Genomic DNA, 27126 nt, shown 5'->3' on the forward strand with positions numbered 1-27126 from the left:
CCTTTTAAAGCCTACTTTTCAATTGTAACATCTACAAAAGAATTGCAGTCACATGGTAACATGCACGAATATTTGAAAAATATTTGACAGAAGCACTCTAAATGCATTTTTCCTGTTACCATGTTGCACAGCTAAAATTACTGTGTAAAGAAATATATTTTTTTACCAAGTTGCAGATATCAAGATTCTTGATACACAGCTATAGAAAGCTATAGAATAGCTTTACATCTACCCATCTACTAGGTGTTTAGATTCTTTCAAAGAGGAGGAAAAAGGAAAGGGGAGAGAGACTACAGAATATAGAGATGGTCTGGAAATTTGAGTTTGCAGTACATGAACTTCCATTCTCCTTCACGTACACAGTTTCACATTCACTCAAGAAAAGTATTCCACAATTATACCTTTAAAATCATAAATCCAAAATTATTAATACCTGAAGATTTACAGTTCACAACTACAAACTAGGAAGTGCAGACTTAACACAGGTGTGTTCTTATTTCTTTTTTTTTTTTTCATGCAGCATTCTGGAAGTTTATGAGGTAGAGAAAGCCTACTACTCCCAGCACAGGTAACTTAGAAAGAACAGCACACACAAAAATTTTAAAACCAAGTTAGCATTTTTGATCCAAGTGCTACAAGGTATCATTTAAATGAAATTCAATATATGTGACAGTCAATTAAAAAACTGTTTTCAAGACACTTAGAATTAATGACACACTGAAAATACCCTTGATTTTTAAACTAACTTAAATTGAAAAACTCTTTCATTCATTTGCTACAGGCAATCATACAAGGATTGACTAACACCATTAAGAAAAGAGACAGCTATTGGCAAATCAGACTTCATCAGCGGTGCAGCTATTTGATGTTAAGAATATCCATACTTGCACACAAGGCACACTGTAATCCTTAAGAAAATAAATACAATACTTTCATCCTTAGATACCTAAAACAATGCAGATTTTATGGCATGGAACCATGACTTTTGTCACAAAAGACAACAATATGTAACATGCCAACCCACTGTGTTATAAGTTAATGGTCTCTTTCTGATAATTTCTCTCTTCACTCAGGAGCTTCTACCCTTCATCTTAGGAGGCTGAACTGATCTGTAAAACTAAATAGATCTTGGAATTATTCCTCTCTCTCATGTAGTTTTGGTTTCTATTACAGAAGAAGCAGAAATTACAAGTAAGGGCTAGAAAGCCTTAAAGGCGGACTTATATCAGTAACATAAGATGATTAAAATCATTGAATGATTTGGGTTGGGAAGAACCATAAAAGACCATCTCATTCAACCCCCAAGGGCAGCAACACCTTGCACTAGACTAGATTGCTCAAAGCCCACCCCAACTGGCCTTGAACATTGCCAGGTATGGGGCATCCACAGCTTCTCTGAGAAATCTGTTTCAGCACCTTCTGAGTAAAGAATTTAGTTGTAATCTAATCTAAACACTTAATCAATTTTTAAGGCATTTCCCCTACCCTATCACCCCAAGACCTTGCAAGAAGTCCGTCTCCAGCTCTTTTCTAGGCCTACAATCAGATCTGAAGATACTTTCTCAATTATATTATGGTAAAAGGCAAGACAAATTAGGCTGTTGTTCTGGCCATGATGATAACTCTCAATTATCTCTGGGCAATATATGCTTAATAAAGCAAGATACAGTATTCCATCCTAGCTGTCTAAACACTAAGATTTAGATCTCATTTCATACTGATTTAGATCAATGGTAGTGTTTTGATGAGAAAGTTATTTTACATAATTAAGATTCTGATTTTATGCTGTGTAGCAAAATCCATTGCCCATAGCTTTATGTTACAAAATTAATTTCTTTTAAAATAATATTTAATGCATGGAGCTAGAGCTACTAAAGAGAAGACAACTAGAAGGCAATGTCTGTGAAAATAAAAAATTGGCCACCTTATTCCTCTTCACTTGCATTAAAAAATCAATATTACTGACTTAGAGATAATTAAAATTCTATTAAAATGACATAGAAAATTTCTATAGTCACAGCTCTAAATGATAATCTCTGGACAGAAACTTTTTTTTTTAAGAAAATTCTTTCAGTGGTCTCCTTGCATCTTGGTTTTCAGGTTTCAAATTGTGATCTGTCCTTATGAGGGCTACAGAATTAGTTTTTCATTTTTCTTAGTTCTCATTTTCATGTAGGCATATGTTCCAAGAAGCTGGAAGTAATAAAAGGGCCATGTCTTCAGTTTGGTTCATTAAAAACAATGATCAGAGCTGACTGTGGTTCAGGCACAGCTTCCACATGCATAAAAAAACCTAACCACCATCACAAAAGGAAGCATTAACCAACTACCAAGGCTGCTACACCTAAAGGGAAAAACTAAATTAAATGCTTATGTACTATGGACAAAGATATTAATTCTTCCCCCTATACAATCCTGTATTCAATATACATTTTATGTGGTTGCATGACTTCAGCTCCATTGTTGGTACATGCATCAACTGACAAATTAATAAAAATGCTTCCGATCTGTTGCCTGAAATGTTCCGAAAAGCCTTACTTTATTTTGCTTCAGGAAGAATGCTGGGGCATTATGTTCAACAAACTACAGATGACTAATACTGGCCAATAAAATAAACTACAATTAAAATGAAAAGCAAAGTACTATTATATTTAAACAAGCCTGACACAGCCCTTTACTTGTAGAATTCAAAGAAGAACTAACATAAAAATACATTTTTAAAACAGCCACCTAACCTGTAAATTGTGTCTATCATGTTGTCCTAAGACATGATGTTAGCAATCAATTGGTTTTGTTCACCAAGTATATGCTATGTAAAATGGAACACAACCACTCACTTAATGTTAAAAAAATAACACTCAGAAACCCAGCCATAACTCCTTTCCAGAATAAATACAAGAGTTTCTATAAAGTGAGTCAGGATTTTTAAAAAAATATTCCATAAAACTTAAACTAAAAACTCTTTACAATGAGCTGGTTTAGTGATATTTAAGATCACTTATTTCACAACAACGTTTGAGTAGTTATTAATACTGTCCAAGAAAGACTGTTTGCACAGCTAAACATGACTAGTTATAAAAAAAGCAACACCTATGGAAACATATCACCTAAGGAAAAAATCCTTGCAATTAAAGACTCAGTGCTCATAAAGATGTTCCTTTAGAACATTTTGGTGTAATATGAGTAACTTCAGCAATTCTTGTGGTAAGACTAAAAACCACTCTTTTGGAGTATGAATCAAAGTGCTGTACCTTTAGCTAATGAAACAGCATTAAATCCATTTCTTTAGAGCAAGCCTGGATTTTATCCCATCAGAATCTGAAATGGTATTTTATGGAGGAAAATTATAATACACAAAGTATGAGCACTAAGCATTCTACACCTAGTCCCGTGCAGGAGGTTAAACAGGAAACGCCAACAACTGTAATCTGAATCAGATAAAACACATGGACTAGTACCAAGATGACCAACACAAGAGATCCAAGTTTAAATTGATTCATCCATGTAAAACACTTAAATAGTGCATACCAATGAGTCACCATTGTTCAAACCCATGTGCTTTCATGGTAGCCACAGAAGGATGTGGCACAGTTCCAAAACCCACTCATGATTGTCCACAGAGAAATTTTAATCTCTGCTAATCCTTACTGAAATATCCATCCACAACTCCATTATCTTGGGTTTTTTTTCTGACAGAGAGGCTGAACTTCTCCTATTATTCCTATTATTAGACATTATTTAATTCAAGGCAACACTCCATGAAACTCAGTTTCGTTCAAATCTGCAATTTGCCAGAATTACTAACTGTGGAAAACAGTAATTCAACAAAGGAAAATAAAATATATTTATAGGTATGGAACTACAATTCAACAAATAAAGTTAGTCCTTCTATAAAATAAAGTTATGCTTAGGGGTTTTATATCTCTATCTAGAATTACATTAATCCAAACCAGACAGCTTTAAGAGAAATAAACAAGACTCCCACAACATTGTTTTAAAAAGTTGAAAATATACAGAAGTCATATTCTTCTGACTCCTAACTGAATTTGTTTTGTTTTTTTTTCTAAACTATTCAGTTTCTTGCTTTTAACTTCTAAACCTAGACCCTACTTTCCCTTTGTGAGGGGAAAAAAAAATCTATTTACTTTTTCTTGCACTAAGAAACTAAAACTCTGCTACCCTTAGGAAAGAAGGTACAGTATCTAATCATTCTTCAATAATTACTATTTAAACTAAAAGAAGAAATATAAATTTTGATTAAGGTTTCTCTTTTAAGTTAAAGAACTTAATTTTATGTGTGTAAGAACACAAATGGTGATCATAATGGAGTTCTGATATTAGCATCTCGAACGAAGTACCATCAGTCTGACTCACTTCCAAACAAATTTACTTATATGAAATAATCAAGTTATTACCCAACACAAAATACAAAGGAAAGGAATTATTTTCTTCCATTATTTCTCATGCAAATGATTTTGTATGGGAAGAAAAAAAATAAATAAACCACCACCAAAAAAAACCCCAAACAAACAAAAAAACCCCAACAAAACACCAAACAAACAAAAAACCCTAACCAAACAAATAAAAAAAAAAAAAAAACCACAAAAAAACCCAAGAAACAAGCCTAAAGAGACATCCAAGAAATGTGTTGTTATTATTATGCTTCCTTAGATAGCTTACTACAGAAGAAGCAGGTAATCAGAAAGAAAAAGGGAAACATGCTAGGACTATCAGCCAGAAACTGGAAAACAAAGTTTTATATGCCAAATTGCATCCATTTTACTCTATAAATCCTCTTCTACTTTAAACTTCCTAACCTCATGTATTTCTAAATAATAATTGAGGTGAGGTCCATTGAGGTCACAAAGAGACAAAAGAGACCAGCAATCTCTTATTTAGACAAAAAATCACCTAAGCTTTCTGTCTCCTAACTTACAAGACTGTAAATTCTCAGATTTCAAAATTGTGCAAATTAGAAGAGTTTCACATACAGCTTACAACAGAAACACATACAGACAGCTTCATGTTTAACAGTATTTTTCAAAAGAAAATAAAGTAAGACAACAATTAAATATTAAGAGAATATGAGTCCCTCATGATGTCCCTTTTATCTCCTGTGTCCCAGTTCCAGAAGAAAACTGAAGTACATCATACATGCCTTGAATGAGAGTTACATCTGAGTTTTCAGGGTTATAATCCAGAGAAAAACAAAAAACCAACCAACAACAAAAAAAAACCCAAACAAACAAGCAAAAAAAAAAAATAAATAAAAAAAAAGATCACTCCAAATTGTAAGCACATCTGAAGCATAGTTTAACATTTTATATAAAAGATGGCGTAACTATAATGACCGTAGCTATCACTTGGGCACTTCTTCCACCCAGCATCCCCTGAAGCCCAGAGGGACAGAGCAGGACATTTACTTTGCACTGAAGCATAGAAAGTAGTCCCCAGATGAATTAACATCATGTGCAGAAATATCTGTATTTTCCTTAACTTGCTGCTGTCTAAATAAGCTTGCCCTGACTTGACCCAGTTAAACTTCTGACATCTAATGAGAACTTAAGGTAGCACAGCTGAGATCATAAAACAAGCATATGCAATTGTTGGAAGATAATCACACAGAAACTAAATCACTTCACAAGTCAGTTTTGGGCACATTTCTACATTTTTGGATGCAAAACTCATTCAGAAAATAATTCTGACTGAAGTACTGGTGGACCCAAGAAAAACATTCAACAGCACAGGCTTCCAAAAAAATTTTACTTTTATTCACTTACATGCAGATGTATGTACTATTAGCAGCTAATGTTAGGTGATTGATTTCTCAGTCTAAAATCAACTGTTCTAAAATTAACACTAGAAATATTTTTTATTCTTTCACTTCCAAATAATACTTATTGCTCATATGGCATGTGAGAAGCAATTAAAAAAAAAACCCAACAAATAAACAAGAAGACCAGATTGTCCAGGCAATGACATGTTAACAACAAAAAGTTAACTGAACTGCTAATGCACTGCAGATGCACATCTGATCTTAAAACTAATATAGATGTTTTGGGCTATTGGTTTATAAAAATTTGACCAACTACTGTCTGGATCTGCAATATAAGACAGATGTTCATGTTTGGTGTATTTCATGCTATTTCCACACCTTCTCTGCATGGAGAAACCAACCAGCCCTCCTGCTATATCACTGAAGTCAGAGATCTGAGAAAACCAAGGAAAGACCACACTCCACAGAAAAATGTCTGCAAACATCTCATTCTGCCAGAAATCCAAATCACTGTGTCTCGCTCCTTTCTATTGAGGTAGTTCTCCTCATCACATAGCAAAAATTTGTTCACCATTTGAATACTACTTCTACATGACTACTGGTTTTCACAGACTCCTCCTGAATATTCTCACCTTTTATCAATCCCACAGCTCGCACACCTGATACTTTCTCTTGTTTGTTTTTTGGTTGTTTTTTTTTCCCTATTTACCAGCTCCCCCTATTTTTATCTTATTTAGCATGGAGATCATGAATGTTGCTCTTTTTCTCCCTGTCAGAATCCATCATTAACAACCAAAATAATCTCCACTCCTGCAAGAAAATATTTTGAAAAGAAAGACGAAGAACAGTCCTTTTAACAGAGTATTACAAGGGTTGCAACAGGGAGAACATTTGGTTCTTTTAAAAATACTGGTTCATTTGCTAGCAAAGAAACAATTGGCAGATACATGAGATATATAAGCCAGGGATACATGTTCTGAAAAAAATGTTGGTTTTACTAACGTTAGCATTTGTAGCTGGAAGACACTCAGTGCTCTGCCATTTCTTTTTAAAGCAGTTAACATCCAATTAGGAGGCAAAAACGTCACTAATTTACTAATTTAATTAATGGAATTACCCAGAATTTCTGTTTTACCATCACACTACCTTGAAAAATAACCTTGATAATTTTATACATTATTTACAATAGGTAGAGATCTCAAGTGATGCACAGCAATCTCTTTTTTTTTTCCTTAAATGAAGCCACTCTGGAGATCGCATATTTCTAATTTCTAATTATGACTCAGAAATATATTGTGAAGGAAGTATTTGTATTGAAACTAGGCACTTTAGGTAGAAAGCAGGCTGTTATAACAGCCTGCTTATAAGCAGGATTGGAATCACAAATCAAACCTGTCTAAGGATAGAGCACCTACATCATTGTAGGATAGCTCTTAGAAGGAATCATTACCACACGGTCTGAGGCATGGTGGCCCAAAATCTCACATACCGTGTGACAGTGTTTAATATTAAAGGAAACAGAGATTGTTACAGTTCAAAGGAAGTCTTGGTCTAAGTCAAACCTGATTTTCTAAATCTTTCAGCTTTACATTAGCAATACTGTTCCTATGTTTAGAAGACGTATCCTTCTTATGAATTAGGATGAGGTCTCAGAAACACAAAATAAAAATCTAACCAAAAGATGTTTCATCCAGAAAGATAAAGAATAGGAACAGTTTGCAGCATCAGAACCCAGGAGGAAAAAACAGAAACAAAGACAGCTTATTGTTTTATCTTTAAGCAGATCTTTGTTGGTTTATGGCACTTAATGACAGTAATAAAATTTTAAAGGGATACTAACTCCAGTACAAGAAAGAAAGAAAGAAAGAAAGAAAGAAAACAAAACAAAACCCACCCCCCCCCCCCCACCTAGATTTAATAGTTCTGTTTGTAATTAACTTCCTGTTCAGCAAGTTTGTTAAGAGTGTTAATAGCATTTTTCTTGTGCATATATGCTAGTTATTTCAGCTGGCCACAATCACTTACTCCATTTTAATTTTCTTAGGCTTCTCTACTGTGTGCTGAGCTCTGCTTCATTAGATTTTCAAGGTGATATTTTAATAAAGAGATTTAAATAGAGAGATTACAAACACAGCAGCTAAACTTTAGCTGGAGGCAATAATGAGGCAGATGTGTCTCTGCCTAACCATGCCCTGGTAACCTCATGTAAACAACTTGTTTTGTCCTGTTGGAAACCAGACTTCCTACAGGGCTGGCTGCCCTCCTCCTTCACACCTTCCACTGTCATGTAAATCCGGGAGGAACAACCCAGAAGAGTTTCAACACAGACAATGAAAGACTTCATTCATCCAGGAGCACTACCACATCTCATTGGTTCTCCAAACTTATGCGGAGGTAGAAAGCACTAATTTTTTGTCCAATGCTTTATTTTCCCAGGGATGTTTGTTTTGGGTTTTTTTGTTCTGAGGGAAAAAAATACTCAAAACACTTTCATAACAGAGCAAAACTGCTTTCAGTTCTAACATTTCCACTCATGCCCTGCCTTGCTCACCAATTTATACTGATCGCAAATTTTATACTGCCCATTTAAGCACGTTTAAAACACAAATAAAGCACATTTTAATGTCAACAAAGCAAATTTTGTTGGAGAATTCTCAGTATGGGATACTCATAGAGTACCCTCATTCACGTACTTATTTCTCTCCTTCTCATTAAAGTTTTATTTCTCTAACAAACTCATAATGAAACAGTAGGCAGACTGCTTCTATTTGTTCTCCCTTCATTTAAGGATCCCAGGAAGCTGGGTGAATAGGAAAGAGTTTGTACTTCACTTCATCCTGGCAGCCTGTAAGGATAATCCTATTGAATTTTATAATCCTCCTCCTACAATGTCAAACTTTAGTATGTATGTATCATATGGACCAAAAAGACCAAAAAGACTGCTGACATTCTCCTTTCTTTACCCTTTTATGAAAAATTGTTGGTGATCTCTATTTTCTAATGCTTACCACCAGCATAAAAGAAGCTGTAATTGTCTCAAATTTCTTTTGGAAAGCATCTGGTGTGGAAGTTACTCAATACGGATGTGTAACTGCAAGGGTCACTGAGGTGGGAAGGAAGGGGCACTACATTTGGTTGACAAAAGGCTGGGTATTTAACCCATTTCAGCTTCCATGTGGGTACTGTGTGATTCAGGATGTGTAACGGGGTAGTTGCATTCCAGCCTGATCGAAGCAAGAAGTCTATTTAAGTCCCAGAGCCTTACAGGGGGAGCTCACATCCTGTAACAGCACAGCTTCCCAGGGCAATGTGTGAAGCCCACATGTATGAGTTGCTCTGACCACCTGCTCTCAGGGGCGGACAAAAGCAGGGATAGTCACAAAAGCAAGACTAGCTTGTATGTCCACCACACAACAAACAGACTCATTACTTACTCCAAATGCAAACAGCCTATTCATCCTCAACCCATCAGGTCCTACGCCAAGAAAGGAGTTCCAGCAGGTTAAATATTGCACTGCCACTGAAAGCTGTGCAACCAAAAGGAAGAAGTACAGTTCAGCTTTCCAAAACTGTTTGAACTGTCCAAATATTCAAGTATATTTGCCGTATCAGGCACTACTCTCATTGCAGGAATCACAAGGAAGTGTAACAATATATTCACTGGGATTTTTCCCATATAAAAATGTTGAAACAATATAGTTAAAATCACTGTCTAGGAAGAAAGATGTCAAAACACAGATTCAGCCTTTTCTTAGGCTTAATCCTATCCCCAAAACTGATTGTGTGCAGAATTGTAGGAAAACGTAAACTTCTTAATGGATTTTATTACTATTGGTCATTCCAATTTCATTCTGCTTGTTCTGAGACAAGCTACAAAGTTAGACTGTCTTCAATGGAGAGGTACAAAATAATAATTCCAGTCTTCTAGAAGCTCTAATGTCCTGAATGTAAGGGACATGTGAAATTAGAATATCTTAAGAAGCCTAAATATTTTTAATCCATCAAGTGTCATTCAATTACTAGTAGTTAATAACACTAATCTTCAAAACTAATCTTCACAAACTTTGGGTCAGAAGTAAAAAAAGATATGCATTTCCTGTAGAGCTGCTTCAGGTGTTTTTTTACTGAAGCACTATACAACCCTTCCATTGGCCAGTAAAGGCACATACATTTTTCACATCCTTATTTACTTGTTTTATTGTAAAAGTAGAACATTACAATTAGAAATATTCATTGAAATGCTGTCCTCCAATGATACTTGGCACATTTCTGCATGGCACAGAACAACTGTCATCCATTCTTTTGATGATGCTGGCAGGGTTGCTTTGGATAGGGCTATTTAAGTGAAGTACTTGTCTATAAACTATCGATCTGACATCTAAAAACCTGCTTGTCACTGGCAATGAGGCCTAGTAAAAGTACCAGACACTTCTGTAGAGAGCTCTTCCCTGGTCTGGAGATATGATAAGACTTGTTCCAACTCAAGTCACTGTAAAAATGCACATTACTTTTAATTGTAAATTGCATTTTACACAGATTCATCAGAACTATAAATATGCTATTGCCTGATTCACTTTCTTATGATCCAGTGAAAATCAGATGAACTTCAAAATTTCTCTCCAGTAAATTAACCCAAACGCCAATGTTGTCTTCTTAGGCAGAGCTACAGAAATGTTCTGTTAGACAACCTGCAAGAAGCTGAGATGAACAGCACAGCAGCAAGAAGCTGCATTGTTATGTCCATTCTCTGTGTCTACATTTGCTCTTGTTTGCACTTCCTGAAAGTCTAAAAATGATCCACTGCTTTAGAAATAAAAAGCCATTCAGATCCTTTCTCAGCCTAAACAGAAATAGCTGTTCTCTATTTATTGCAGACTGCTTTAGTCAAAAGAAGAAGAAACTTTGGCGAAATCCCTGGCTGTCAGTACACAGCCATAGAATACTACCTAAGGAATTAATTACTGAGAAAAAATTGTAGTCATACATCTCTTTTTGAAATGAAATGAATAGGGGATAAAGCACATATCTGCCATGTTTACAGCACTCTGTGGTAAAAGCAGTGAGACTACTTCAACTTTCATTCTAGCAGTAGATAAAGAACCAGCAGTCTCATTTCTTAATTCTAGGTTCACAGCAAATTTCTCCTACAGCATGCTATAGAAAATTACCATATATATATTATATATATATATATATATATGTATACCAATAACCTTTGACACAATTTTTTTCTTATTTCAAATATTATGTTAGAACACAAGCAAACAAAAGAAACAACCACTTAAATAATTAATGGTACAGCTGTTCAAGTAATTGCTTTCAGAAGAACAGTCTCAGTGGCATCAGCAGGACTGTTTACATCTTGGTATTTGGCCAGCCATGAACAAGAACCAAGCAGTCAGCATGCAGATGGAAGAATCCTCAGAAACCTCTCCTTATTCATCTTCCCAGAGCACCAGTGCAGAATCCCAAAATGTAGTCAGAGTAAATCCCACTGAGCTTCAAAGAGATGTAAGCATACTCAAGTGTTTTACCAAGGAGTTGGAGAGGACTGTCACCATTGATCATGTGAGCTCTGAGATCGCATCAAGGTCACCATGATGAAGTTTCTAGATAGGATCTAGATGAGTAGATAGTTTCTAGATTACTATCTCCAATCTTTAGATGCATTAGAAAATAACCACTGAGTTATGTTTTGTTTCTCAATATTAAGTGGCTGAATGAAGACACTTCTGAATGCTTGCAGTCAGAATTTGGTTAGTAATTATCTAGGACTACAGCTTTCATTTTTTCACTTGTATTTTGGCATGACTTTCATGATGCATTAGGAGCTGCATTATTATTACCCCTCCATACTGGCTCTTGATGAGCAGATTAAGAAAAAAAACCCACTACTGAAGCTCTCAAGAACTGTGAAATAATATAGAGAAGCTTTAATGTTGTCCTGTATGTTAGATGCTTTACACAAATGCAACCAGTGAAATATTCAAAAAGCATCTAAATTTCAGCTTCAGAGGGTAAGGTCCTTAACATCTGCAACAATATTCTTCTTTCTGTGTACATAAGTGGATTACTACACAGGCCTTTTTCCCCCTATTTCCTGAATATCACTGGCATGTGAGGTCTCTGTGCCTTGAGAAACTGGAAGTGATACCAGCATCCTATGTGGATGGTACAACAATTTCACCTAAGGCCTCTCTTAAATTTATTGAAGATGCAGTATCTTTTGACAAAACTAGTCCTACAGGAACAGCCATACATCTGTACTACCAGGTATGACCTATCCCTGGATATGATGGCCAAACCACTACACTCCTTCACCCTTTCTCCTGCATGGCATAATCACTGTTGTCTGTCAGACTACAGCTGATTTCTTTGGTCAGTAAAAAGACTCAGTAAAAGGCTATTTCTGAAGAGCAAAATGGTGTAATCTAAGCAGCATATTAGCCCACATTTGACTTTCCAGAGTGTGTGCAGCTTACTAAACCTAACACAAGGTGTGCGAGGCTTTGAAACGAGAGCGTATGTAAGACATTCGTATTTTCTCTGAAATGTCTTTATATTTAAAATGAAAATATAAACTCTAATTCCAGTAACTACAATAAAATATTTCTGGGGACAAGTTTCTATTGTTATTTTACATGTTAAAAAAAATGTAGTTTGAAATATGGCTTGGCTCTATTTGCTAGGCCTAGATGAAACATGGTGGAATATCCAACACATGTTAGGATGTTTTTTCAATACTCTTGGAAACTCAGCAACTTACATATGTAATAGAGCCCAAGCAATGACTGAATAAAGAATGACAAATAGCTTAGGATTTGTTATGACAACTTTGACATAATAGCACTGTGCAATTTTTTTTAACTATGCCTGACACAGCAACACTCTCAGGAAGAACAGCTGCTTAACTATTTCACCACAAATAGGACAGTGCAGCTGAGAATCATGACAACACCAGTCAACAACAGTTGACAATTTTATTTGAGATACACACAATACTTTATGTTTCAGCTGCAGTTTTCTAGATGGAAAACATTATCTAGGTACATGCACACTTAGATGGCCAAAGGCTTTGGAGTAATCTGGTTCCTAGTAGAGTCTAACAGAATCAAAAATTACTAATGGGGCTCTCTAGAAACTGGGATCTATCCAAAAAGTGAATCAATTTATATAATAAATCAGAGGTGTTACAGACATGCAATGATGTACATGGCTTTTGAGTAGACATAATAAAAAGGTGATAATTATTTCCACTAATTTCTTTACAAAGATTTTCTAACTTAATTTCACCCAAACACGATGTAGAGGGAAGTAAAAGTCTCAAAATAAGAAGGAGCATAAAAGTCAAATGCTTTTCATGAACACAAATCTCTTTTACCCAATTGTTTTTAAACCACCATCAACTGACTTTCAATATTTTTCTCCACAATTAATTCTACTACCTTGCTTCGGAAAATCTGACAAAATATCAATAATTAAATGCCAGCCACTTAGAGTCGTGTGAAACTTGACGGTTTCACTTTGCAGGAGTGCAGGCAAATATTTTATTTGGTGTCAATCCACCATTTTCAGTTTGTGCTGATTTTTGAATAAATTCAAACAGGCAAATGAATAAGAAGTCAAAATTTCCACATTTTACCTGTTTTCACTTCATGGCCATACAAATAAAAAGCCGTATCTTCATGAATCAGCAGTAGAGTTAGATGTTCAAATTCAGGAGGAAATACAAGAAAAAAAATCTATCGTGCAGTTATGGTGATTTACACCCAAATCCCAGGATTATAGAGGATATTAACCGTCTCCAGAGCACCATTACTCTTTCTAGTCTAAATTCTGTTAAGTGCTGCAACAGTGTGCATTTGTTATGCTACATAAAGGCCCCAAATGAGAATAACAGTAGCAATAATTGGGTTTTTTTAAGATCCTGCCAGCATTCTATATCATCACAGGTAAACTTTTTTTCTTTCTATACTTTCCACCCACCTGCAAGTACCTTAGGATTGCAGCTCTTTGGATCATTGCTGCTCTTGTCAGTGTACCCAATTCTGCTCTTTTTCTATCAAAAATCACGACTGATGCAACAAAAATAATAGCAGCGGGAGCTTGTTTTAAATAAGAGAAGTATGCCACAGAACAATTGAAACAATAACAATTGAAAAGGTATTAAGGTTTCTGCTGAGAACACACTCATTGCATTCTTCTATGGAGGAGTTAAAAGGAAAGATGTTCCAAATTCAAGTAACTACAGGTACCACACGTGAGAAGCTGTGAGGTACAGAAAAAAGGCCAAAGAGGTGAAAGCAAAGGAATAACAAAAAGGAGACATTGGTAAAATACTGCTAGAAATAGAAAAGACAGAACAGATTGAAAACTGAACAGCATAAGGAAGATAATTCAAATGAGGGAAATAACTTTAGAATACAGGATGAAAATGAAGAACAAATGGATTACAGATGGACTGCAGGAGAGATGATGAGACAGAGAAAATAAAGTAGAGAGAGCATGAAAGTATCAAACTCATTAAAGGCAAGATAAAATTACAGACAGAGATGGGAAAAGTTTAAGAAAGGATGGTGTAAGAACTGGAAATCCACAACCAGATAGGTATCTATCTGGAAACAGGCTAAATTGTATCACCATTGTATAGGCTAAAGGCAGAATCAGGATTTGAGAAGCATTATGAGAAGAGTATGAGTAGGCAAATAGTTAAAAAATGAGGTTAGGTACAGAGGTAGGACCCAAGATGCTACCAAGAAAGAAGTAAGACCTTAGGAAAGGAATGGGAATGAAAAGCAATAGACGAAGCAGGGACTTCGAAGGAGACATGGGTGCTAGGCCAGGTGCATGCAAGGTCATCTTACCAGTCCACCACAGGTACTGAAGGAGGCGAAGGAGCCCGGGTAGCGGAGGACAGCACCGCTGTAGTAACAAGCTCTCTCAGGCTGCGACTGTGTGGCACTGGGTGAACTTTTGCCCTCACCCCCAAGCCGCTCTTCCACAGCAAAGCCAGGAGCCAGGAAGCGGCTGTCCCTCTTGAGCAGCAGGTAGAGTTCCCGAGCAAAAGCTGGGATCCTCAGCAGCACTTCATCTCCATCCTCTGCTCGAGGTGGTGGCGGTGGGGATGGTGGTGTTGGCAACTGAGAGGCAGCACCAGACCCCTGGGGCAGAGGGGACCAGTGGTAAAACTCCTGAGACTCATACTCATCCTCAGTGTCCTCTTCCTCTGCTGCCTCCCCTACAGCCTGTGCCTGCCCATCCACCGAGGAGGAGACTGAACGCACCTCTCGGGAGCTGCCAGCCACTGGGCTAGGTGTGACTGGGGCACTGAAAGTGCTGCTTCGGTTCCCACTACTGGGGTCAACATTGCAACCCCCACCACCACCACCACTGCCACCTGCTGGCTCCTGCTGGCCCGGGCTCCACAGTGCAGGGAAGACAATCTCCCACTCCTCAGTCTCTTCTGAAGCATGGAGACCTGTGGGAAATGCGGCAGATACTTCAAATGAGTGGAGCACCAAACAGCGTCCAGTGCCTGTAAAAAACCCTCCCCTTTGCCCACCACAAGATGATCCTTCTGACTCCTAGACCAACAAGCATGCCACACAAAATACAGTGGGGTTCATTTGTCCCTTTCATCTTGTCCTTACACACAGCAGGGGGGCCAGCTGCTAGATGTGTCTGTTCTGTTGATGCATCTGGAACACACCAAGGCTCTGCAGAACACAGAGAATGCTGGACCCCAAGCTGGGCAGAAGCTGTGTTTGTACCATGATCATCACCTCCATGCAAGGAAAGTTGCATAAACCCTTCATCATTTAGACAAGACAACTACTTTTCCATACAGCTTTTAAAACAAATTGCTGGGGAAGACCTGAACAAACTTAAAAATTTCAATGTTCTTCTCAGCATGCTGGGCAAGACCCATTATGCCTCCCAAAGTCTGGCAAAATATATGCACACACGCACCATGGCTGCAGATACAAGCAGCAGTTGCATGGACATGCTGTATCATGATCATTCTTATAATGAAACTGAATTAGAATCACTAACTACTGATGTCCGCATATCCCACACACTCTTACATCACAACCAGTGATGTAATACAACCAAAGTCCGTCATGCCAGCATTATGTTTAAAGGGATCTGAGTACGCACAACCTCCACTAGCCTGAGACAGGAAATAGTTTTATTTACACATTCATCGCACACTCTAGGAACAGCACAGCCAGGAGAGATGACAGGGCTGCTTGTGGAAATCAGGTCTCGTAGAGAGCAACGCTGCGCAGTGCATTCTCACAGCCAAGGCGCGCATTATCCGATCACCCATCGCTTACGGGGGGCGGGCGCGGTTAACAATGGCCAGGTACCGCCACCGGCGGCCGGCGGGGCGCGGAGGCCGCCGCGGGCTCGGCCCATCCCGCGAAAGGCGCGCACTTACCTGCGCCGAGCCCGCTTGACAGCACGCACAGCTGGTAGAACACGCAGCAGACGCGGCTCAGGCGCATCCTTCCTCCCAGCGCCATCGGCTCTGCGCCCGCGGGACGCCGGCTGGCAGGACAGCAGGGCCGTGCCGAGCCGTGCCGGGCCGAGCGGGGAATGCCGTGGGGCGCAGCCACCTGGGCGCCCGCGGAGAACCTCGGGAGAGCGCGAGTAGCGCGTCCCGGCGGGGCGGGCAGGCAGCACCGGCGGCGCGGGATGCGCAGCGCACGGCGGCCGGGAGCGCGTGTGTGTGTGTGCGTGCGTGTCTCTGTCTGTCTGTCTGTCTGTCCGTGTGTGCGTGTCCGTGTGCGTGCGTGTGTCCGTGTGCGTGGGCGCGGGCGGGCAGGAGCGCGGCCCGTGCGCGCACACAGCGCCCGGCGGCGGGCGGGCAGCTGCGCCCCGGCGGCAGCGACCGCGCTGCCCCCGCCCGCCGCTCGCCCCCACGGGGCGGGACGCGCCGGGCCCCGTCCCGTCCGGCCCCGCCCCGCCCCGCCCGGGCGGGCACCCGCCGCGGCCCCCCTTCCCTCGGCCCGCCGCAGCCCCGCCGCCGGGCCGCGGGCGGGCGAGACCCGGCCGCGGTGCCGCTTCGCACCCCGCCCGGCCCTGCCGCCCGCCAGGGGCGCGCACCGGCTGCAGGAAGGGATCCCCCGTGCCGGTCGCCAGCAAGGCGCTCAGCGGAGCCTTTGCCTAAATTCGGGGAGCAGCAGACACTGGCTGCTTTTGCCTAGTTTTGTGTAATTTGATTCTAAACTCCTTTTGCCCCCACCACGCAGCTCTCCATGGAAACCCATCACTTTCCACCCCGGCCCTTGTCAGCAGAGGAACGAGTAAATGAGGAGCTGAGCCAAAAGGTTTAGCTGCACACCTAGCATCAGCATGAACTGCAAAAGCAACAGGTAAACACGGCCCTCTAAGAGTCGGATTTTGTCGTAACTTCTGCTGCTTTACCTAGTGTTGTTGGTGTCAAAGGTGATTGCTGTGCCTTAGGCGAAGGCAGAGCAATCCAGTGCGGCGAGGAAAGCCATCTGTGCCGTTAAGGGGAAGCTAAGAAGTTGCAAGACTTCTTTCTAGAAGTTAGTTGTGTAAAATGAAAAGCAAAGCATACAAACAAACAAAAATCACGTGTTACAGCTCCAAATAAAAAACACGTTTAGACTCCACAGAAGCCAAATGCAGCTGGCTTTTGGTCTCTGTTCTGCTCGATAGCTGCTTGAAACATATACTGCATGGATAGGTATTCTCAGCTGACTCCAAATAGTTTTTTTTTTTTATTAGTTGTTTCATTTTTTAGAGGAAAAAGGTTATCATACGGAGGTCTTTTTTTCTTTTCTTTTCTTTTTTTTTTGGCATTTGAGCCAACTAACACTAAGCAAAATCAGAGGGACTCAGTGAAAACAAGATGAATTGATTAGGAAGAGGGGAGTTTTTCAGGGCTGCAAACTGGTATTTGTCTGATAATTAGGTGACCTTAAAATGCATTTCAAGAAAAGCTTGTTTTCCAAATAAATAAAACATATGTAGTAATTTACAGTGGAATTAGTTAATAGGCCAAATCCTGCAGCCTTTTCATAGCTACAATATCCTTACAACTGATCAGGAAGTGCTGCAAAATGTGGTTTATAAGCTCCTGTGAAAATACTAGATACAAATTCTAGTTTTATTTTTGTTCTGGCAAATCAGAATATGCAGGCAAGATGCAAAAATGCACAGAGAGGACCTTTACTCTGCATACAGTTACATCACAAAATACATTAATGGATAACAAGGGGGAATAAGGTAAAAAGAGATACGGCATGTGAATAAGCTTACTTTAAAACTGCAAATTGCTGTGACTGTTTCCAATCTGCTGAAGTGTTGGTCCCTTTGGACAAGATCCTGCTTCTCTTGTTCACATGTATAATCTTACTAAAAAGACACAACACTGGTTTTGACAGTAAGGTAAGGAGAATTTGGCCTTTTCAACACCAACTGCAAATGATAAAGACATTTTAAAAAATGCCAATTGAGAAAGACTTTAATATGTTTGACTTCATAACCAGCCAAAGAAAAAAGAACATTTCTAATAATTCTCCACATATGAATACAGGGCAAGCTAAAATCAACATGGAGCTGCAACAAATTTCTTTAGTTCATTTCGTGTTTTGTTTTTATCATTTCAATAGTTAAAGTAAAAATACAGGAGGAAGTTCTCTATGTATAAGTTTGGGGAAAGTGCACTATAAAATAGAGCCCCTACTGGTGTTCATTATCTTTAACAGAGTCTGGTCATAGGTTAATGCTGGTAAATGATATTGTAGCCCACCACATGCTAACTGTAGTCACTGTGAGACTAGTGCAGGGAAACCTATGTCTAAGAGAATAATAATTAAAGGAACAAAACAATTATTTCATACAACAGTAAGTTTGCAGAGATAATAATATTGTATCCGTGTGTACTCTAGAAAATACTATTTTCTTTGTCACAAAGCCTTTCCAACTCTGCAAAATAATTTTTACTTTACCAAAGATGTGGTACAGGAGGCGTTATTAACTATGCATTTGTAAAATTGGAAGAAATAGTATCTTCAAACATAATACAAAGCAAAATGAAAAGAAAAATTGTTTGATCCAGTAAATTCCTAAAACTGTATCACCCATCTGAAAGGTTGAAGCCTTTTGGCATTTCATAAGATTTGTGCAGAATCACAAATGTAAAGCATGTGTTAATTTTTAAAATTCAACAATGATTCAGACCATGTCACTGACATGAAAAAAAAAAAAAAAAAAAAAAAAAAAAAAAAAAAAAAAAAAAAGGTAAAGAATATGTCCTTGTCAGTCCTTCCTGACTGGCATAAATCAACCCAATTTTTTTTAAATCAATATAAATTTGGCAATTTCCTTTTGTTTAGTCCTCCCTGATGTTAAATTTACAAAGCTGTGCCATCACTCTCTTAAGGACAGCCAGGGCAAGGTTTCTCCCAGTCCCCACCACAGGCTGACTTCCCATTTCTTCAGTAGGCCAAGATCATTCATGATCACTGATAACAAAATATAGATATCTCAAGCCATCTTTTGAAGATATCAGTATGATTCTCTAACTTTCATTCCCCTCCTCCCATGGTTTTATCTAAATCTGTGCTGCAGTTGCTGTCTTACCTTACAAAAGCAAGGGGCTGAATCCATTTCCCCCAGACCCTCATTTCATTTACTATCTGTTAGGAGTGATTTATTTCTGAGGATTAAGGTAAGTATGGACAGAGCATTCTATAGAATTCAAAATATCATCTTCTAGCAATATAAACACTGCCATCAGTCAGAGACTTCCCTTGGTTTGTTTTTTTCCTTACTTAATCATTTAACTGTAAAAGCTCATACAAGTTTATGCATTAAAAAGGGTTTTAAGATTACCTCAGCTTTGCATTATATACAAGATTTCCTCCAGTAATTGTTACCAAAACCCCACAAACCTTTAATTCTCTTCACAAGGATATAGTTATTAATTATTTTTGCGTATGCTTTATATCTAACTATTGAACTATGATACCATTGATTTTTTAAAAATCCTTAAGTATATGTGTTTCAGATTTTTACAACTTAAGATATTCTGGATGGATGGAAGAAATCAATTCTCTTTTGAATGGTGCTTACTACATTAAGGCCACATATCATGTGTCCACTGAGATTAGAAACAGAAACTCACATCTTCCTGTTTCTGGGGTGCTTTGCAAATGTTATCTCAGTCTAAATAAACTTGTTTCAAAGAAGATTGAACAAAATGTCTTCTGATTTAAAAGATACATGTGAACCAGTGCTGCAAATTTTCTCCACCTAAGCATGAATGGAAAGAAGTCTTTTCCCTTCTATAAAATTTTATATTCCCTATCTCTTCAACTGAACAGTGAATTTCCACTGTCCGCTAGCTCACAAATTCTGAACATTTAGTCTGTAATTCTATACTATTTACAAGCTCAACATGAAAGTTTATTTCAAAGGATTGTATTTAAGATCACTTAAAAAAAAACTTCTCTTTTGCAGCTCTTACTGCAGACCAAATCTTACGGTTACATCTGAACTCAGTGGTAGAATCAGATGACCTGCTGTGTAAGATATGTGTCAGACTGTTGTGAGCTTAATACCTCTACTTGTTTAAAGTGCATCGACTTTGAAAAGGCAAAGTTAGGCCCGCAGCAGCTAAATATCATTATGCCACACCACTACTTCTTATTATTCAGTTGAATTTAGTAAATTTAATTGAAGGAAAATTTACTCCCAAGTTGGTGCCTTGTGAGTTACTTCTCAAAGTCATATTGATCAATTTGTGGATAATATTAGCTAAAAATATGCTGTCAACACTTACCCTATTTATTTAGAATGCTTCACCAAGTCACCACTTAATTAGAATAGGCTTTCACAGCTCTTTTATTATAGCCTTTTAATGTAGTGATTTTTTTTTAAGTTTGGCAATTGTTTACATTTTTACAGAAAGCTCAGCCTGTACAATGGAAGGTAGTAAAGTACTCTACTCAAGCTGAAACCACTTTAAAGACAGCAAGGCACTCTGTGTGAACCTGAGTTCCACACAACTTCCCAAGCTAAAGTTTTCCTTCAAATGGGGCCTTCTTCAGATTTCTTAACTGAATCATCTAACAAGCAATTATGTCACCTGATCAATTTTGGCAAACAGGCTTCAGAATGATCAACAAATAGTTCCCATTTTTGGAACATCTTAAATGGGCAAGGCTTCAAATTTGAAACCTGCAAGTCATCTCTTGGAGAAAAAATATCGTTAATTTCTAAGAATCACAGAATCATTTAGGTTGAAAAAGACCTCTGAGATCATCAAACCTTTGCCTTTGGAGATAATAGAAAAGATGCTATAACAGAGGCTACTTATGGAGAATAATTCACATTGTTGATTAACATTGTATGTTTTAAAATAATACAATAATCCTGTTTTAGAATGCATCTACACAATAAAAATAGTTTAGAACTGCAGCACAATTTATAAATGTATATGAGCACATGGAAACATTAACTACTGAAAAAAAGTAATTATGGAAAACACCCTTAAAAGGGGCTTAATGGACACAAATTTTCAGAGTGGAGGAAAGTCTGTCCCCAAAATAAAGAAACTTAAACTCCTCTTCCAAACTGTAGGAATAGGTTAGAAGAGAAAAGAAATTTTTCATCACCAAAAATGGTGGAAATTATTCCTGTAGGAAAAGTATCTCATTTGTAGCATTGGTATTAAAAAAAAACAACAACAACAACCAAAAAAAAAAAAACCCACAAAAACATAAAACCTCTTCTCATTCCTATCAGAAACAAAATAACAAAATCAGGAAATTTGACAGGGTGACTTCATTATCTCATTGCCCACACATCCCCCTACATTTAAAGGAGATGGGAACAGCAGGCAGAAATACAAACCTTATAAGTAAAGAAAATTTTTGGTAGGAACTGCAAAACTCTGGGACTGAGTACAAAACTGATCATTTATAATAATACCAGAATTATTGGCAACTACATTAGTTTATCAAGGAGTGTTAGGTCTGCTATGTTTAAATTAGTAAGTTTAAAATATTCAATAAGCAAGTTATCCCAGCCCTACTAATCAGCCAGTCTGTTTCAGAATTTATTCAGGTTTTATGCAGAAAACGGACCAATCACTTCAAGTGAATTAAAAATACTTTCCATTGCTTCCACAAACAGTTTAGATGCTAAGTGGTGTTACCATCATAATCTATTTACAGCATTTTCTGAAAAGAAAGATCAAACCCCCTACTTTTTCAGTCAAGGAATCAGTATAACACAGAAGCCTATAAACTTGAAAAATGAATGAAGAATATAGGACTGGGAATGATAATATAAAAGGCAATGCAGGCAAATATGGTATGACATGAAATGTGGCTCCAAGAGATGTTTAAAAAAACTGAGTAATTTCAAGAGTTTCAGACAGTTAAGCTGCAGTTTATCAGTATAGATACATTATCATTTTTTATTATGTAACAATATCTTTATTATGCTACTACCTCACACTGTGAAAAAGAAGACAACAGGAAGGAAAATGGATCCAGGATGAGGAGAAGCAGGTGTAGTGGTGATTAAGGAAAACTGATTAAGGAAATGAAATCAAGTAAAACGAGAGAATACAGAGAAGGTCATGGGATTCCACTTCAAAAGCTGTAAGTAAATCAAAGGAAGCAGTCCATGCAGCAAAGTAATTTCCTTGCTGTTTGGTAAGGTGAGGCATACAAATAGTCTTGCTTTCTGAAGCACATCTTTCTTTCTGTGTAGGTTTAAAGAAAGTATTCAGTAACAGCTAATCAAAGACAGTCACTGATTTCTAGATATCAGCCTTCAGCTTCTTACCTATCTGCAAGCACTGAAGATGTCATAAAACCTTATAAATGAAGTTAACTAGTCTCCCAGTCATTATTCATTTAGGTGACAGTGTGAATATCCTATTTGCACTTTCCCTTGCCATAGAAGAGAAAGACTTCATTATAGCTACCATATAAAAAACAAACATTGTAGAAATGATTTATTTTCTCCTATCTAAAGGATTTATTCATAAGAACTGCTGTGTGGTAGCCTGCAGAACAGGCTGCCTTGCTCTTTTAGCCTCTGTAACTGGGAAACCCATTAAGACCACATGAGTTGTCAAAGTATACGGTACGTTACATACCGTATGAGTACTGTCCACAGGCACTCGCTTTGAAGGCAGGCCAATGGCAAACAGTGGCACCAGGAGACCAGCTAAAATATAGAGAAATGAAGGTGACAGCACATAAAACACAAGTTGTGCAAGACCTCTGTTAAACAGGCAAAAAGCCAAGAACACACGGCTAAAGGGTTTCCAAGCTACGCTCTAGAAGTCTTTTGCTTGAACAGAGGTGGAAAAACTAATACTGGCATCTTATGAGATGTTCTAAGTTTTTCTTAATAATTGTTAATCTCTACTTCACTCTCTCTCCCATTAGCTGAGACGGATAATAATCAAAGTGGAAAAATTGGTGTATTTAAGCAAGGTCAGGCAACAGAAATAAACAAATTGACAAGCCATACAATGATGATCGTGCCCCTGGCCAAAAGCAGGAAGTGTCAGTAAAGAGAGAGCTCAAAAATCTCCATTGTGGAAGAGACATCAGTTTCTGTTTCCAATGCTCCCTGAAGATTAAACGTGCTATGTATCATTACTATCTAAAAATTTCAATTATCCAGTAAAATGCTATGTAGTGTCAGAAGACTTTCAGATTACTTATAAATACTTTTTCTGAGGCAGCTGATGTAAATCTGGCCCATGATTGCTCCCGAATTTTCTTCCAGTGTAAAAGCTTGTAGACCAAGGATTTTACCTCCATGTCTAAATAGCCATGTAAACTCATGTCCAGTATGAAGGAAACAGGCTTCCCTGCATTCAAACTAAATACTACTGTATGATTCCTGAGACGGATATTATATCACTGAAAAAAACGGAAGGAATGGTTATCCTGCCAAAAAAGACTAACAGGTGTTCTGATAATAAGAAATACATGGAATAGTTTTCCTATATGCAGAAATATTTCTGATAGAACATCAAAGTAATTGTTTATTGCTAATCCACTTATGTTGTACATCACCCTACTTTTAAAGGTCCTACTATCATAGCCTTTTACAGTTTTAATGTACTTACATGATTAAAAGATACAAAACCATATTTTCATGTTATTTTTTGGTAAAAAAAGCACATAGACACAAACTAGTGATCTGTTGAGAGGTACATAAGTTGAATTTAAAATTACAATCATGATTCTATGATCTCTCACTTCCAAGCTGGTGTCCTGGATAGCAGAAACAGTTAATTTAATATTTATGCTAGATAAGATAATATCAACCCAAGATATTATAAATTCAGTAATTTCATAAACAAGTAAAATCATCTGCACCTTTCCCCTCCCATTTCTTACCTTAATTTTTTATATGAAGGAAAGGAGATGAGCAGGTTCTAGATGCTTATGATTAGGGATGGCTGATTTAACAAGATCAGTGTCAGTGTGACAGATTTCAGAGAAAATGAAACTGGATCATTTTTTTGCACAAACCTTTTGTACAAATTTTTCAAAAATACACTCTCAGAAGATGGGCTTAAAGGGAAAACAGCACATTTTAAACAAAGCCTATTGCTGCCAAAATAAATAAAAAAAAAGAAATTAAATGCTTTAACACATAGCAGTTACCCAGAAAAGGTAAATGCTTGCAGAATACAGATCAGAGAATGTTGATGGGTTGTTTTTTGCTTCAGGAAATCTGTGTTTGGTATTTGCACATTGGTGCCAAAGCAGCACCTCCTGTTTCATTCTAAATGTAGCAGGATTTCTTTGTACTTTACTTATCCCCTCATTCATCAGTCTGCACATATCAGAAGAAAGTCTTCCTTTGATCTTGAGAAATAAAGACATCTCTTCTGGAAAACTATTTCAAATGCAAAAAGGAGCCAAAGAAATAATTTTTGCAAAGCAGTGAAGAAACCTGGATGCAGGCAGAGAGATGCTGGCTTTAAAATAAAATCTGCGAGGTGTCAAATTCAAAGAGTGGGGTCCCTTGCCTGGTTAAATAGCTACCTGCTTTGTAACCAGGTGTTCTAGCACAGAAAGCCTCTTGCTAATTCAGGCTGGGGGCTGTGAAAATCAAAACTTACACAGGTAGAACTCTTCCCATTGAAATCAAAAATCATAAATTTAGCTTTAAACCATTGGTTGCTCAGAGGAAAACTGAGCATTCAGATTTAGTTTAGTTCTGACAAGGAAGATAAATATACTGCAGTTTATACTGCACTTACCCCGATAGCTACTGCTTGTATTTCACAGTCTATATAAAAGCATCATTGTTATTGGCTATTTTCCAGCTGATACTTATTAAAAGGTTGATCCAATTTGATTCCTTTGTGACTTGATGTGATGAACTTTAGAGTGCATTAAGGAACATACGTAGTTTCACAAGCTAGGAGGACCATATAACCTATATTCTCTTTTACTATGACTTCTAGAGAACAAGAGATGAAGGCACAGCAAAAGCAAATAAGGATATAGTTTGATTGGAAGAAATTACGTGGAGACTGGCCAAATAACAACCCAGTTATCTGGCCAAATAACAAGCTCTGCCTGTGACTGCCCCTCCTGATCTATGAAATGGCTATCCACTATCAGTGTTGGAAATGCCCTAAATGAACAAGTTGCTCCTCCTCTTCTCCATTTTGGCCAATGAAAAAGCTAGTGAGAAGGTCCACTGTTTCATTCAGAAAAGGGAATTACTTAGAGGGCAAAATCTTCCCCTACTTTTAGGCACTGCAGAATTGCACTAAACTGTTAAGTACTTAGTCCACAGAGGGTCAGCTGCATTTGTTGAACAAGCAAAGCACAAATTTGCGGTTCAGATGTGGTTGGCAGTGGAGTTTCATCTTGCGCATCTTAACACATCATAATTTTTCACAGCTTACTCTTCTTCTTTTTTAAAATACTTTCCACTATACAAAATCAAGTGGCTATTCTCAGAAGAAATGGGACACACATATACAAGCAAAAGTGATAAATTAACAAGGATACAACTAAAAATATAAGGAAGGGGGGAAAAAATGAAGGGAAAAAAAGGAAAAAAATGAGACACATCCTTGTCCCTTTAAGAGTTATGAGTACTGCAAGGTTTCTGTGGTGACTGTCTAGCATACCAGCTTTCAGCTTGAGGGCTGCTGAAGTTTTGCTCCTGCTTTAGTAAACTACAGAGCTTTGCAAAAGGCATACTATTATAAGGCATTTTGGACATTATGTCAAATTTCTGCATGTTCTTTTCTGAAGTAAAAGTTTCTCTTTAGAGAAATTATTCTCACTTCCAACTTTGAAATTATTAATTTAAAATTCCTAGCATCAATGAGTAGGCTGCATATATTTTGTTTATATTGTTTATATTCCTAATATCCATTAGTAGTCTGTCTAATTTAAGAATAATAATTGCTGCCATTATTTCTAGGCAAATGCATATGCCTATCATAGAAGATCAGCAGTAGATAATAAAGTTCTAGATGTCTTGGGGCTTGACCTTGAAAAAAATTATCTCCTTTTGTTTTACTGAGTATTCAGATATAAGTTGTGTGTTTTAATAGCTCAGTGGAGACAGTCATATATTAAAAAGATTGCTCATTTTCTGTTCCTCAAAGCTTCAGGGTGACATTGGTTGAAAGTCATCTTGATATCTTTTATTACCCTGTTAATTTTTTCTTTATCTTTTCCATGTCTTCAAGAAAAGATTTCATTAGATATTTATGTAATTTTTTGATTAATAAAAATAAGTAAAGCAGCAAGCAAATGGTGATTGTAAGAAAATATGCTACATCATATAAAATATCTGTTAATCAATATAAATCATGAAGGGGATACATATAATGAAGATAAATAAATATCCCCTTTAAGAAAGCAAATGCCATCAGTTAAGGAGTGTTTCAGTTAAGTTTCCCAACGAAATTAATACATTTTCAATTTAGTAAAAAGAGAAAATTCAATTACATCTATTTTGTATAAAAATAACTTTGATAGAAATACTGAACTCAGTTATCTTTAGTTGAGACACCTTCCCAACTTATCAGTTACAAAATTTCTAAGAAGCATTTCCAATTTTATATACAGGGAAAAAGAATGCTCTGTCTTTTTTTGTGGTAACATAGTTATCTCCTTTAAGCACACTTGACGTGTTCACAGAAGGGTATAATTGACTGCACATTTCAAAGTTTTTTTCAAGTGTCTTTTCAAGATAAGAGTGTTTTTTCTTAACCTTTTTGTCTGAAAGGAAAATAATGTTCCTGCATTGTATAAATCTCTTTCAAAATATTTCCAGAATATCTAGCATTAACTTCTGAA

At 37.5% G+C, this 27126-nt stretch overlaps 1 protein-coding gene and 1 long non-coding RNA gene across 3 annotated transcripts in view; one reads left to right on the plus strand and one right to left on the minus strand.

The window, feature by feature from the left end:
- Positions 1 to 16674, minus strand: part of ADAMTS19 (ADAM metallopeptidase with thrombospondin type 1 motif 19) — a 127870-nt gene extending 111196 nt beyond the window's left edge. The window contains exons 1-3 of one of the 2 annotated variants that reach the window (XM_064403703.1): positions 16218 to 16674; positions 15061 to 15254; positions 14641 to 14937 (exon numbers count right to left, since the gene is read on the minus strand). In XM_064403703.1, the coding sequence (XP_064259773.1) occupies positions 14641 to 14937; positions 15061 to 15254; positions 16218 to 16302 (576 nt within the window). In that variant the 5' untranslated portion in view covers positions 16303 to 16674. Of the gene's footprint in view, positions 1 to 14640; positions 15255 to 16217 lie in introns of both variants that reach the window. The other variant, XM_064403702.1, reaches the window with a different exon arrangement.
- LOC135289846 (uncharacterized) overlaps positions 16425 to 27126 on the plus strand; it is a 41433-nt gene continuing 30731 nt past the window's right edge. The window contains exons 1-2 of the long non-coding RNA XR_010352581.1: positions 16425 to 16504; positions 17032 to 17154. This is a non-coding gene — a long non-coding RNA (uncharacterized LOC135289846). The remainder of the gene's footprint in view (positions 16505 to 17031; positions 17155 to 27126) is intronic.

This window comes from Passer domesticus, chromosome Z (genome assembly GCF_036417665.1).
Source record: "Passer domesticus isolate bPasDom1 chromosome Z, bPasDom1.hap1, whole genome shotgun sequence".
Classification (NCBI taxonomy): Eukaryota; Metazoa; Chordata; class Aves; order Passeriformes; family Passeridae; genus Passer; species Passer domesticus.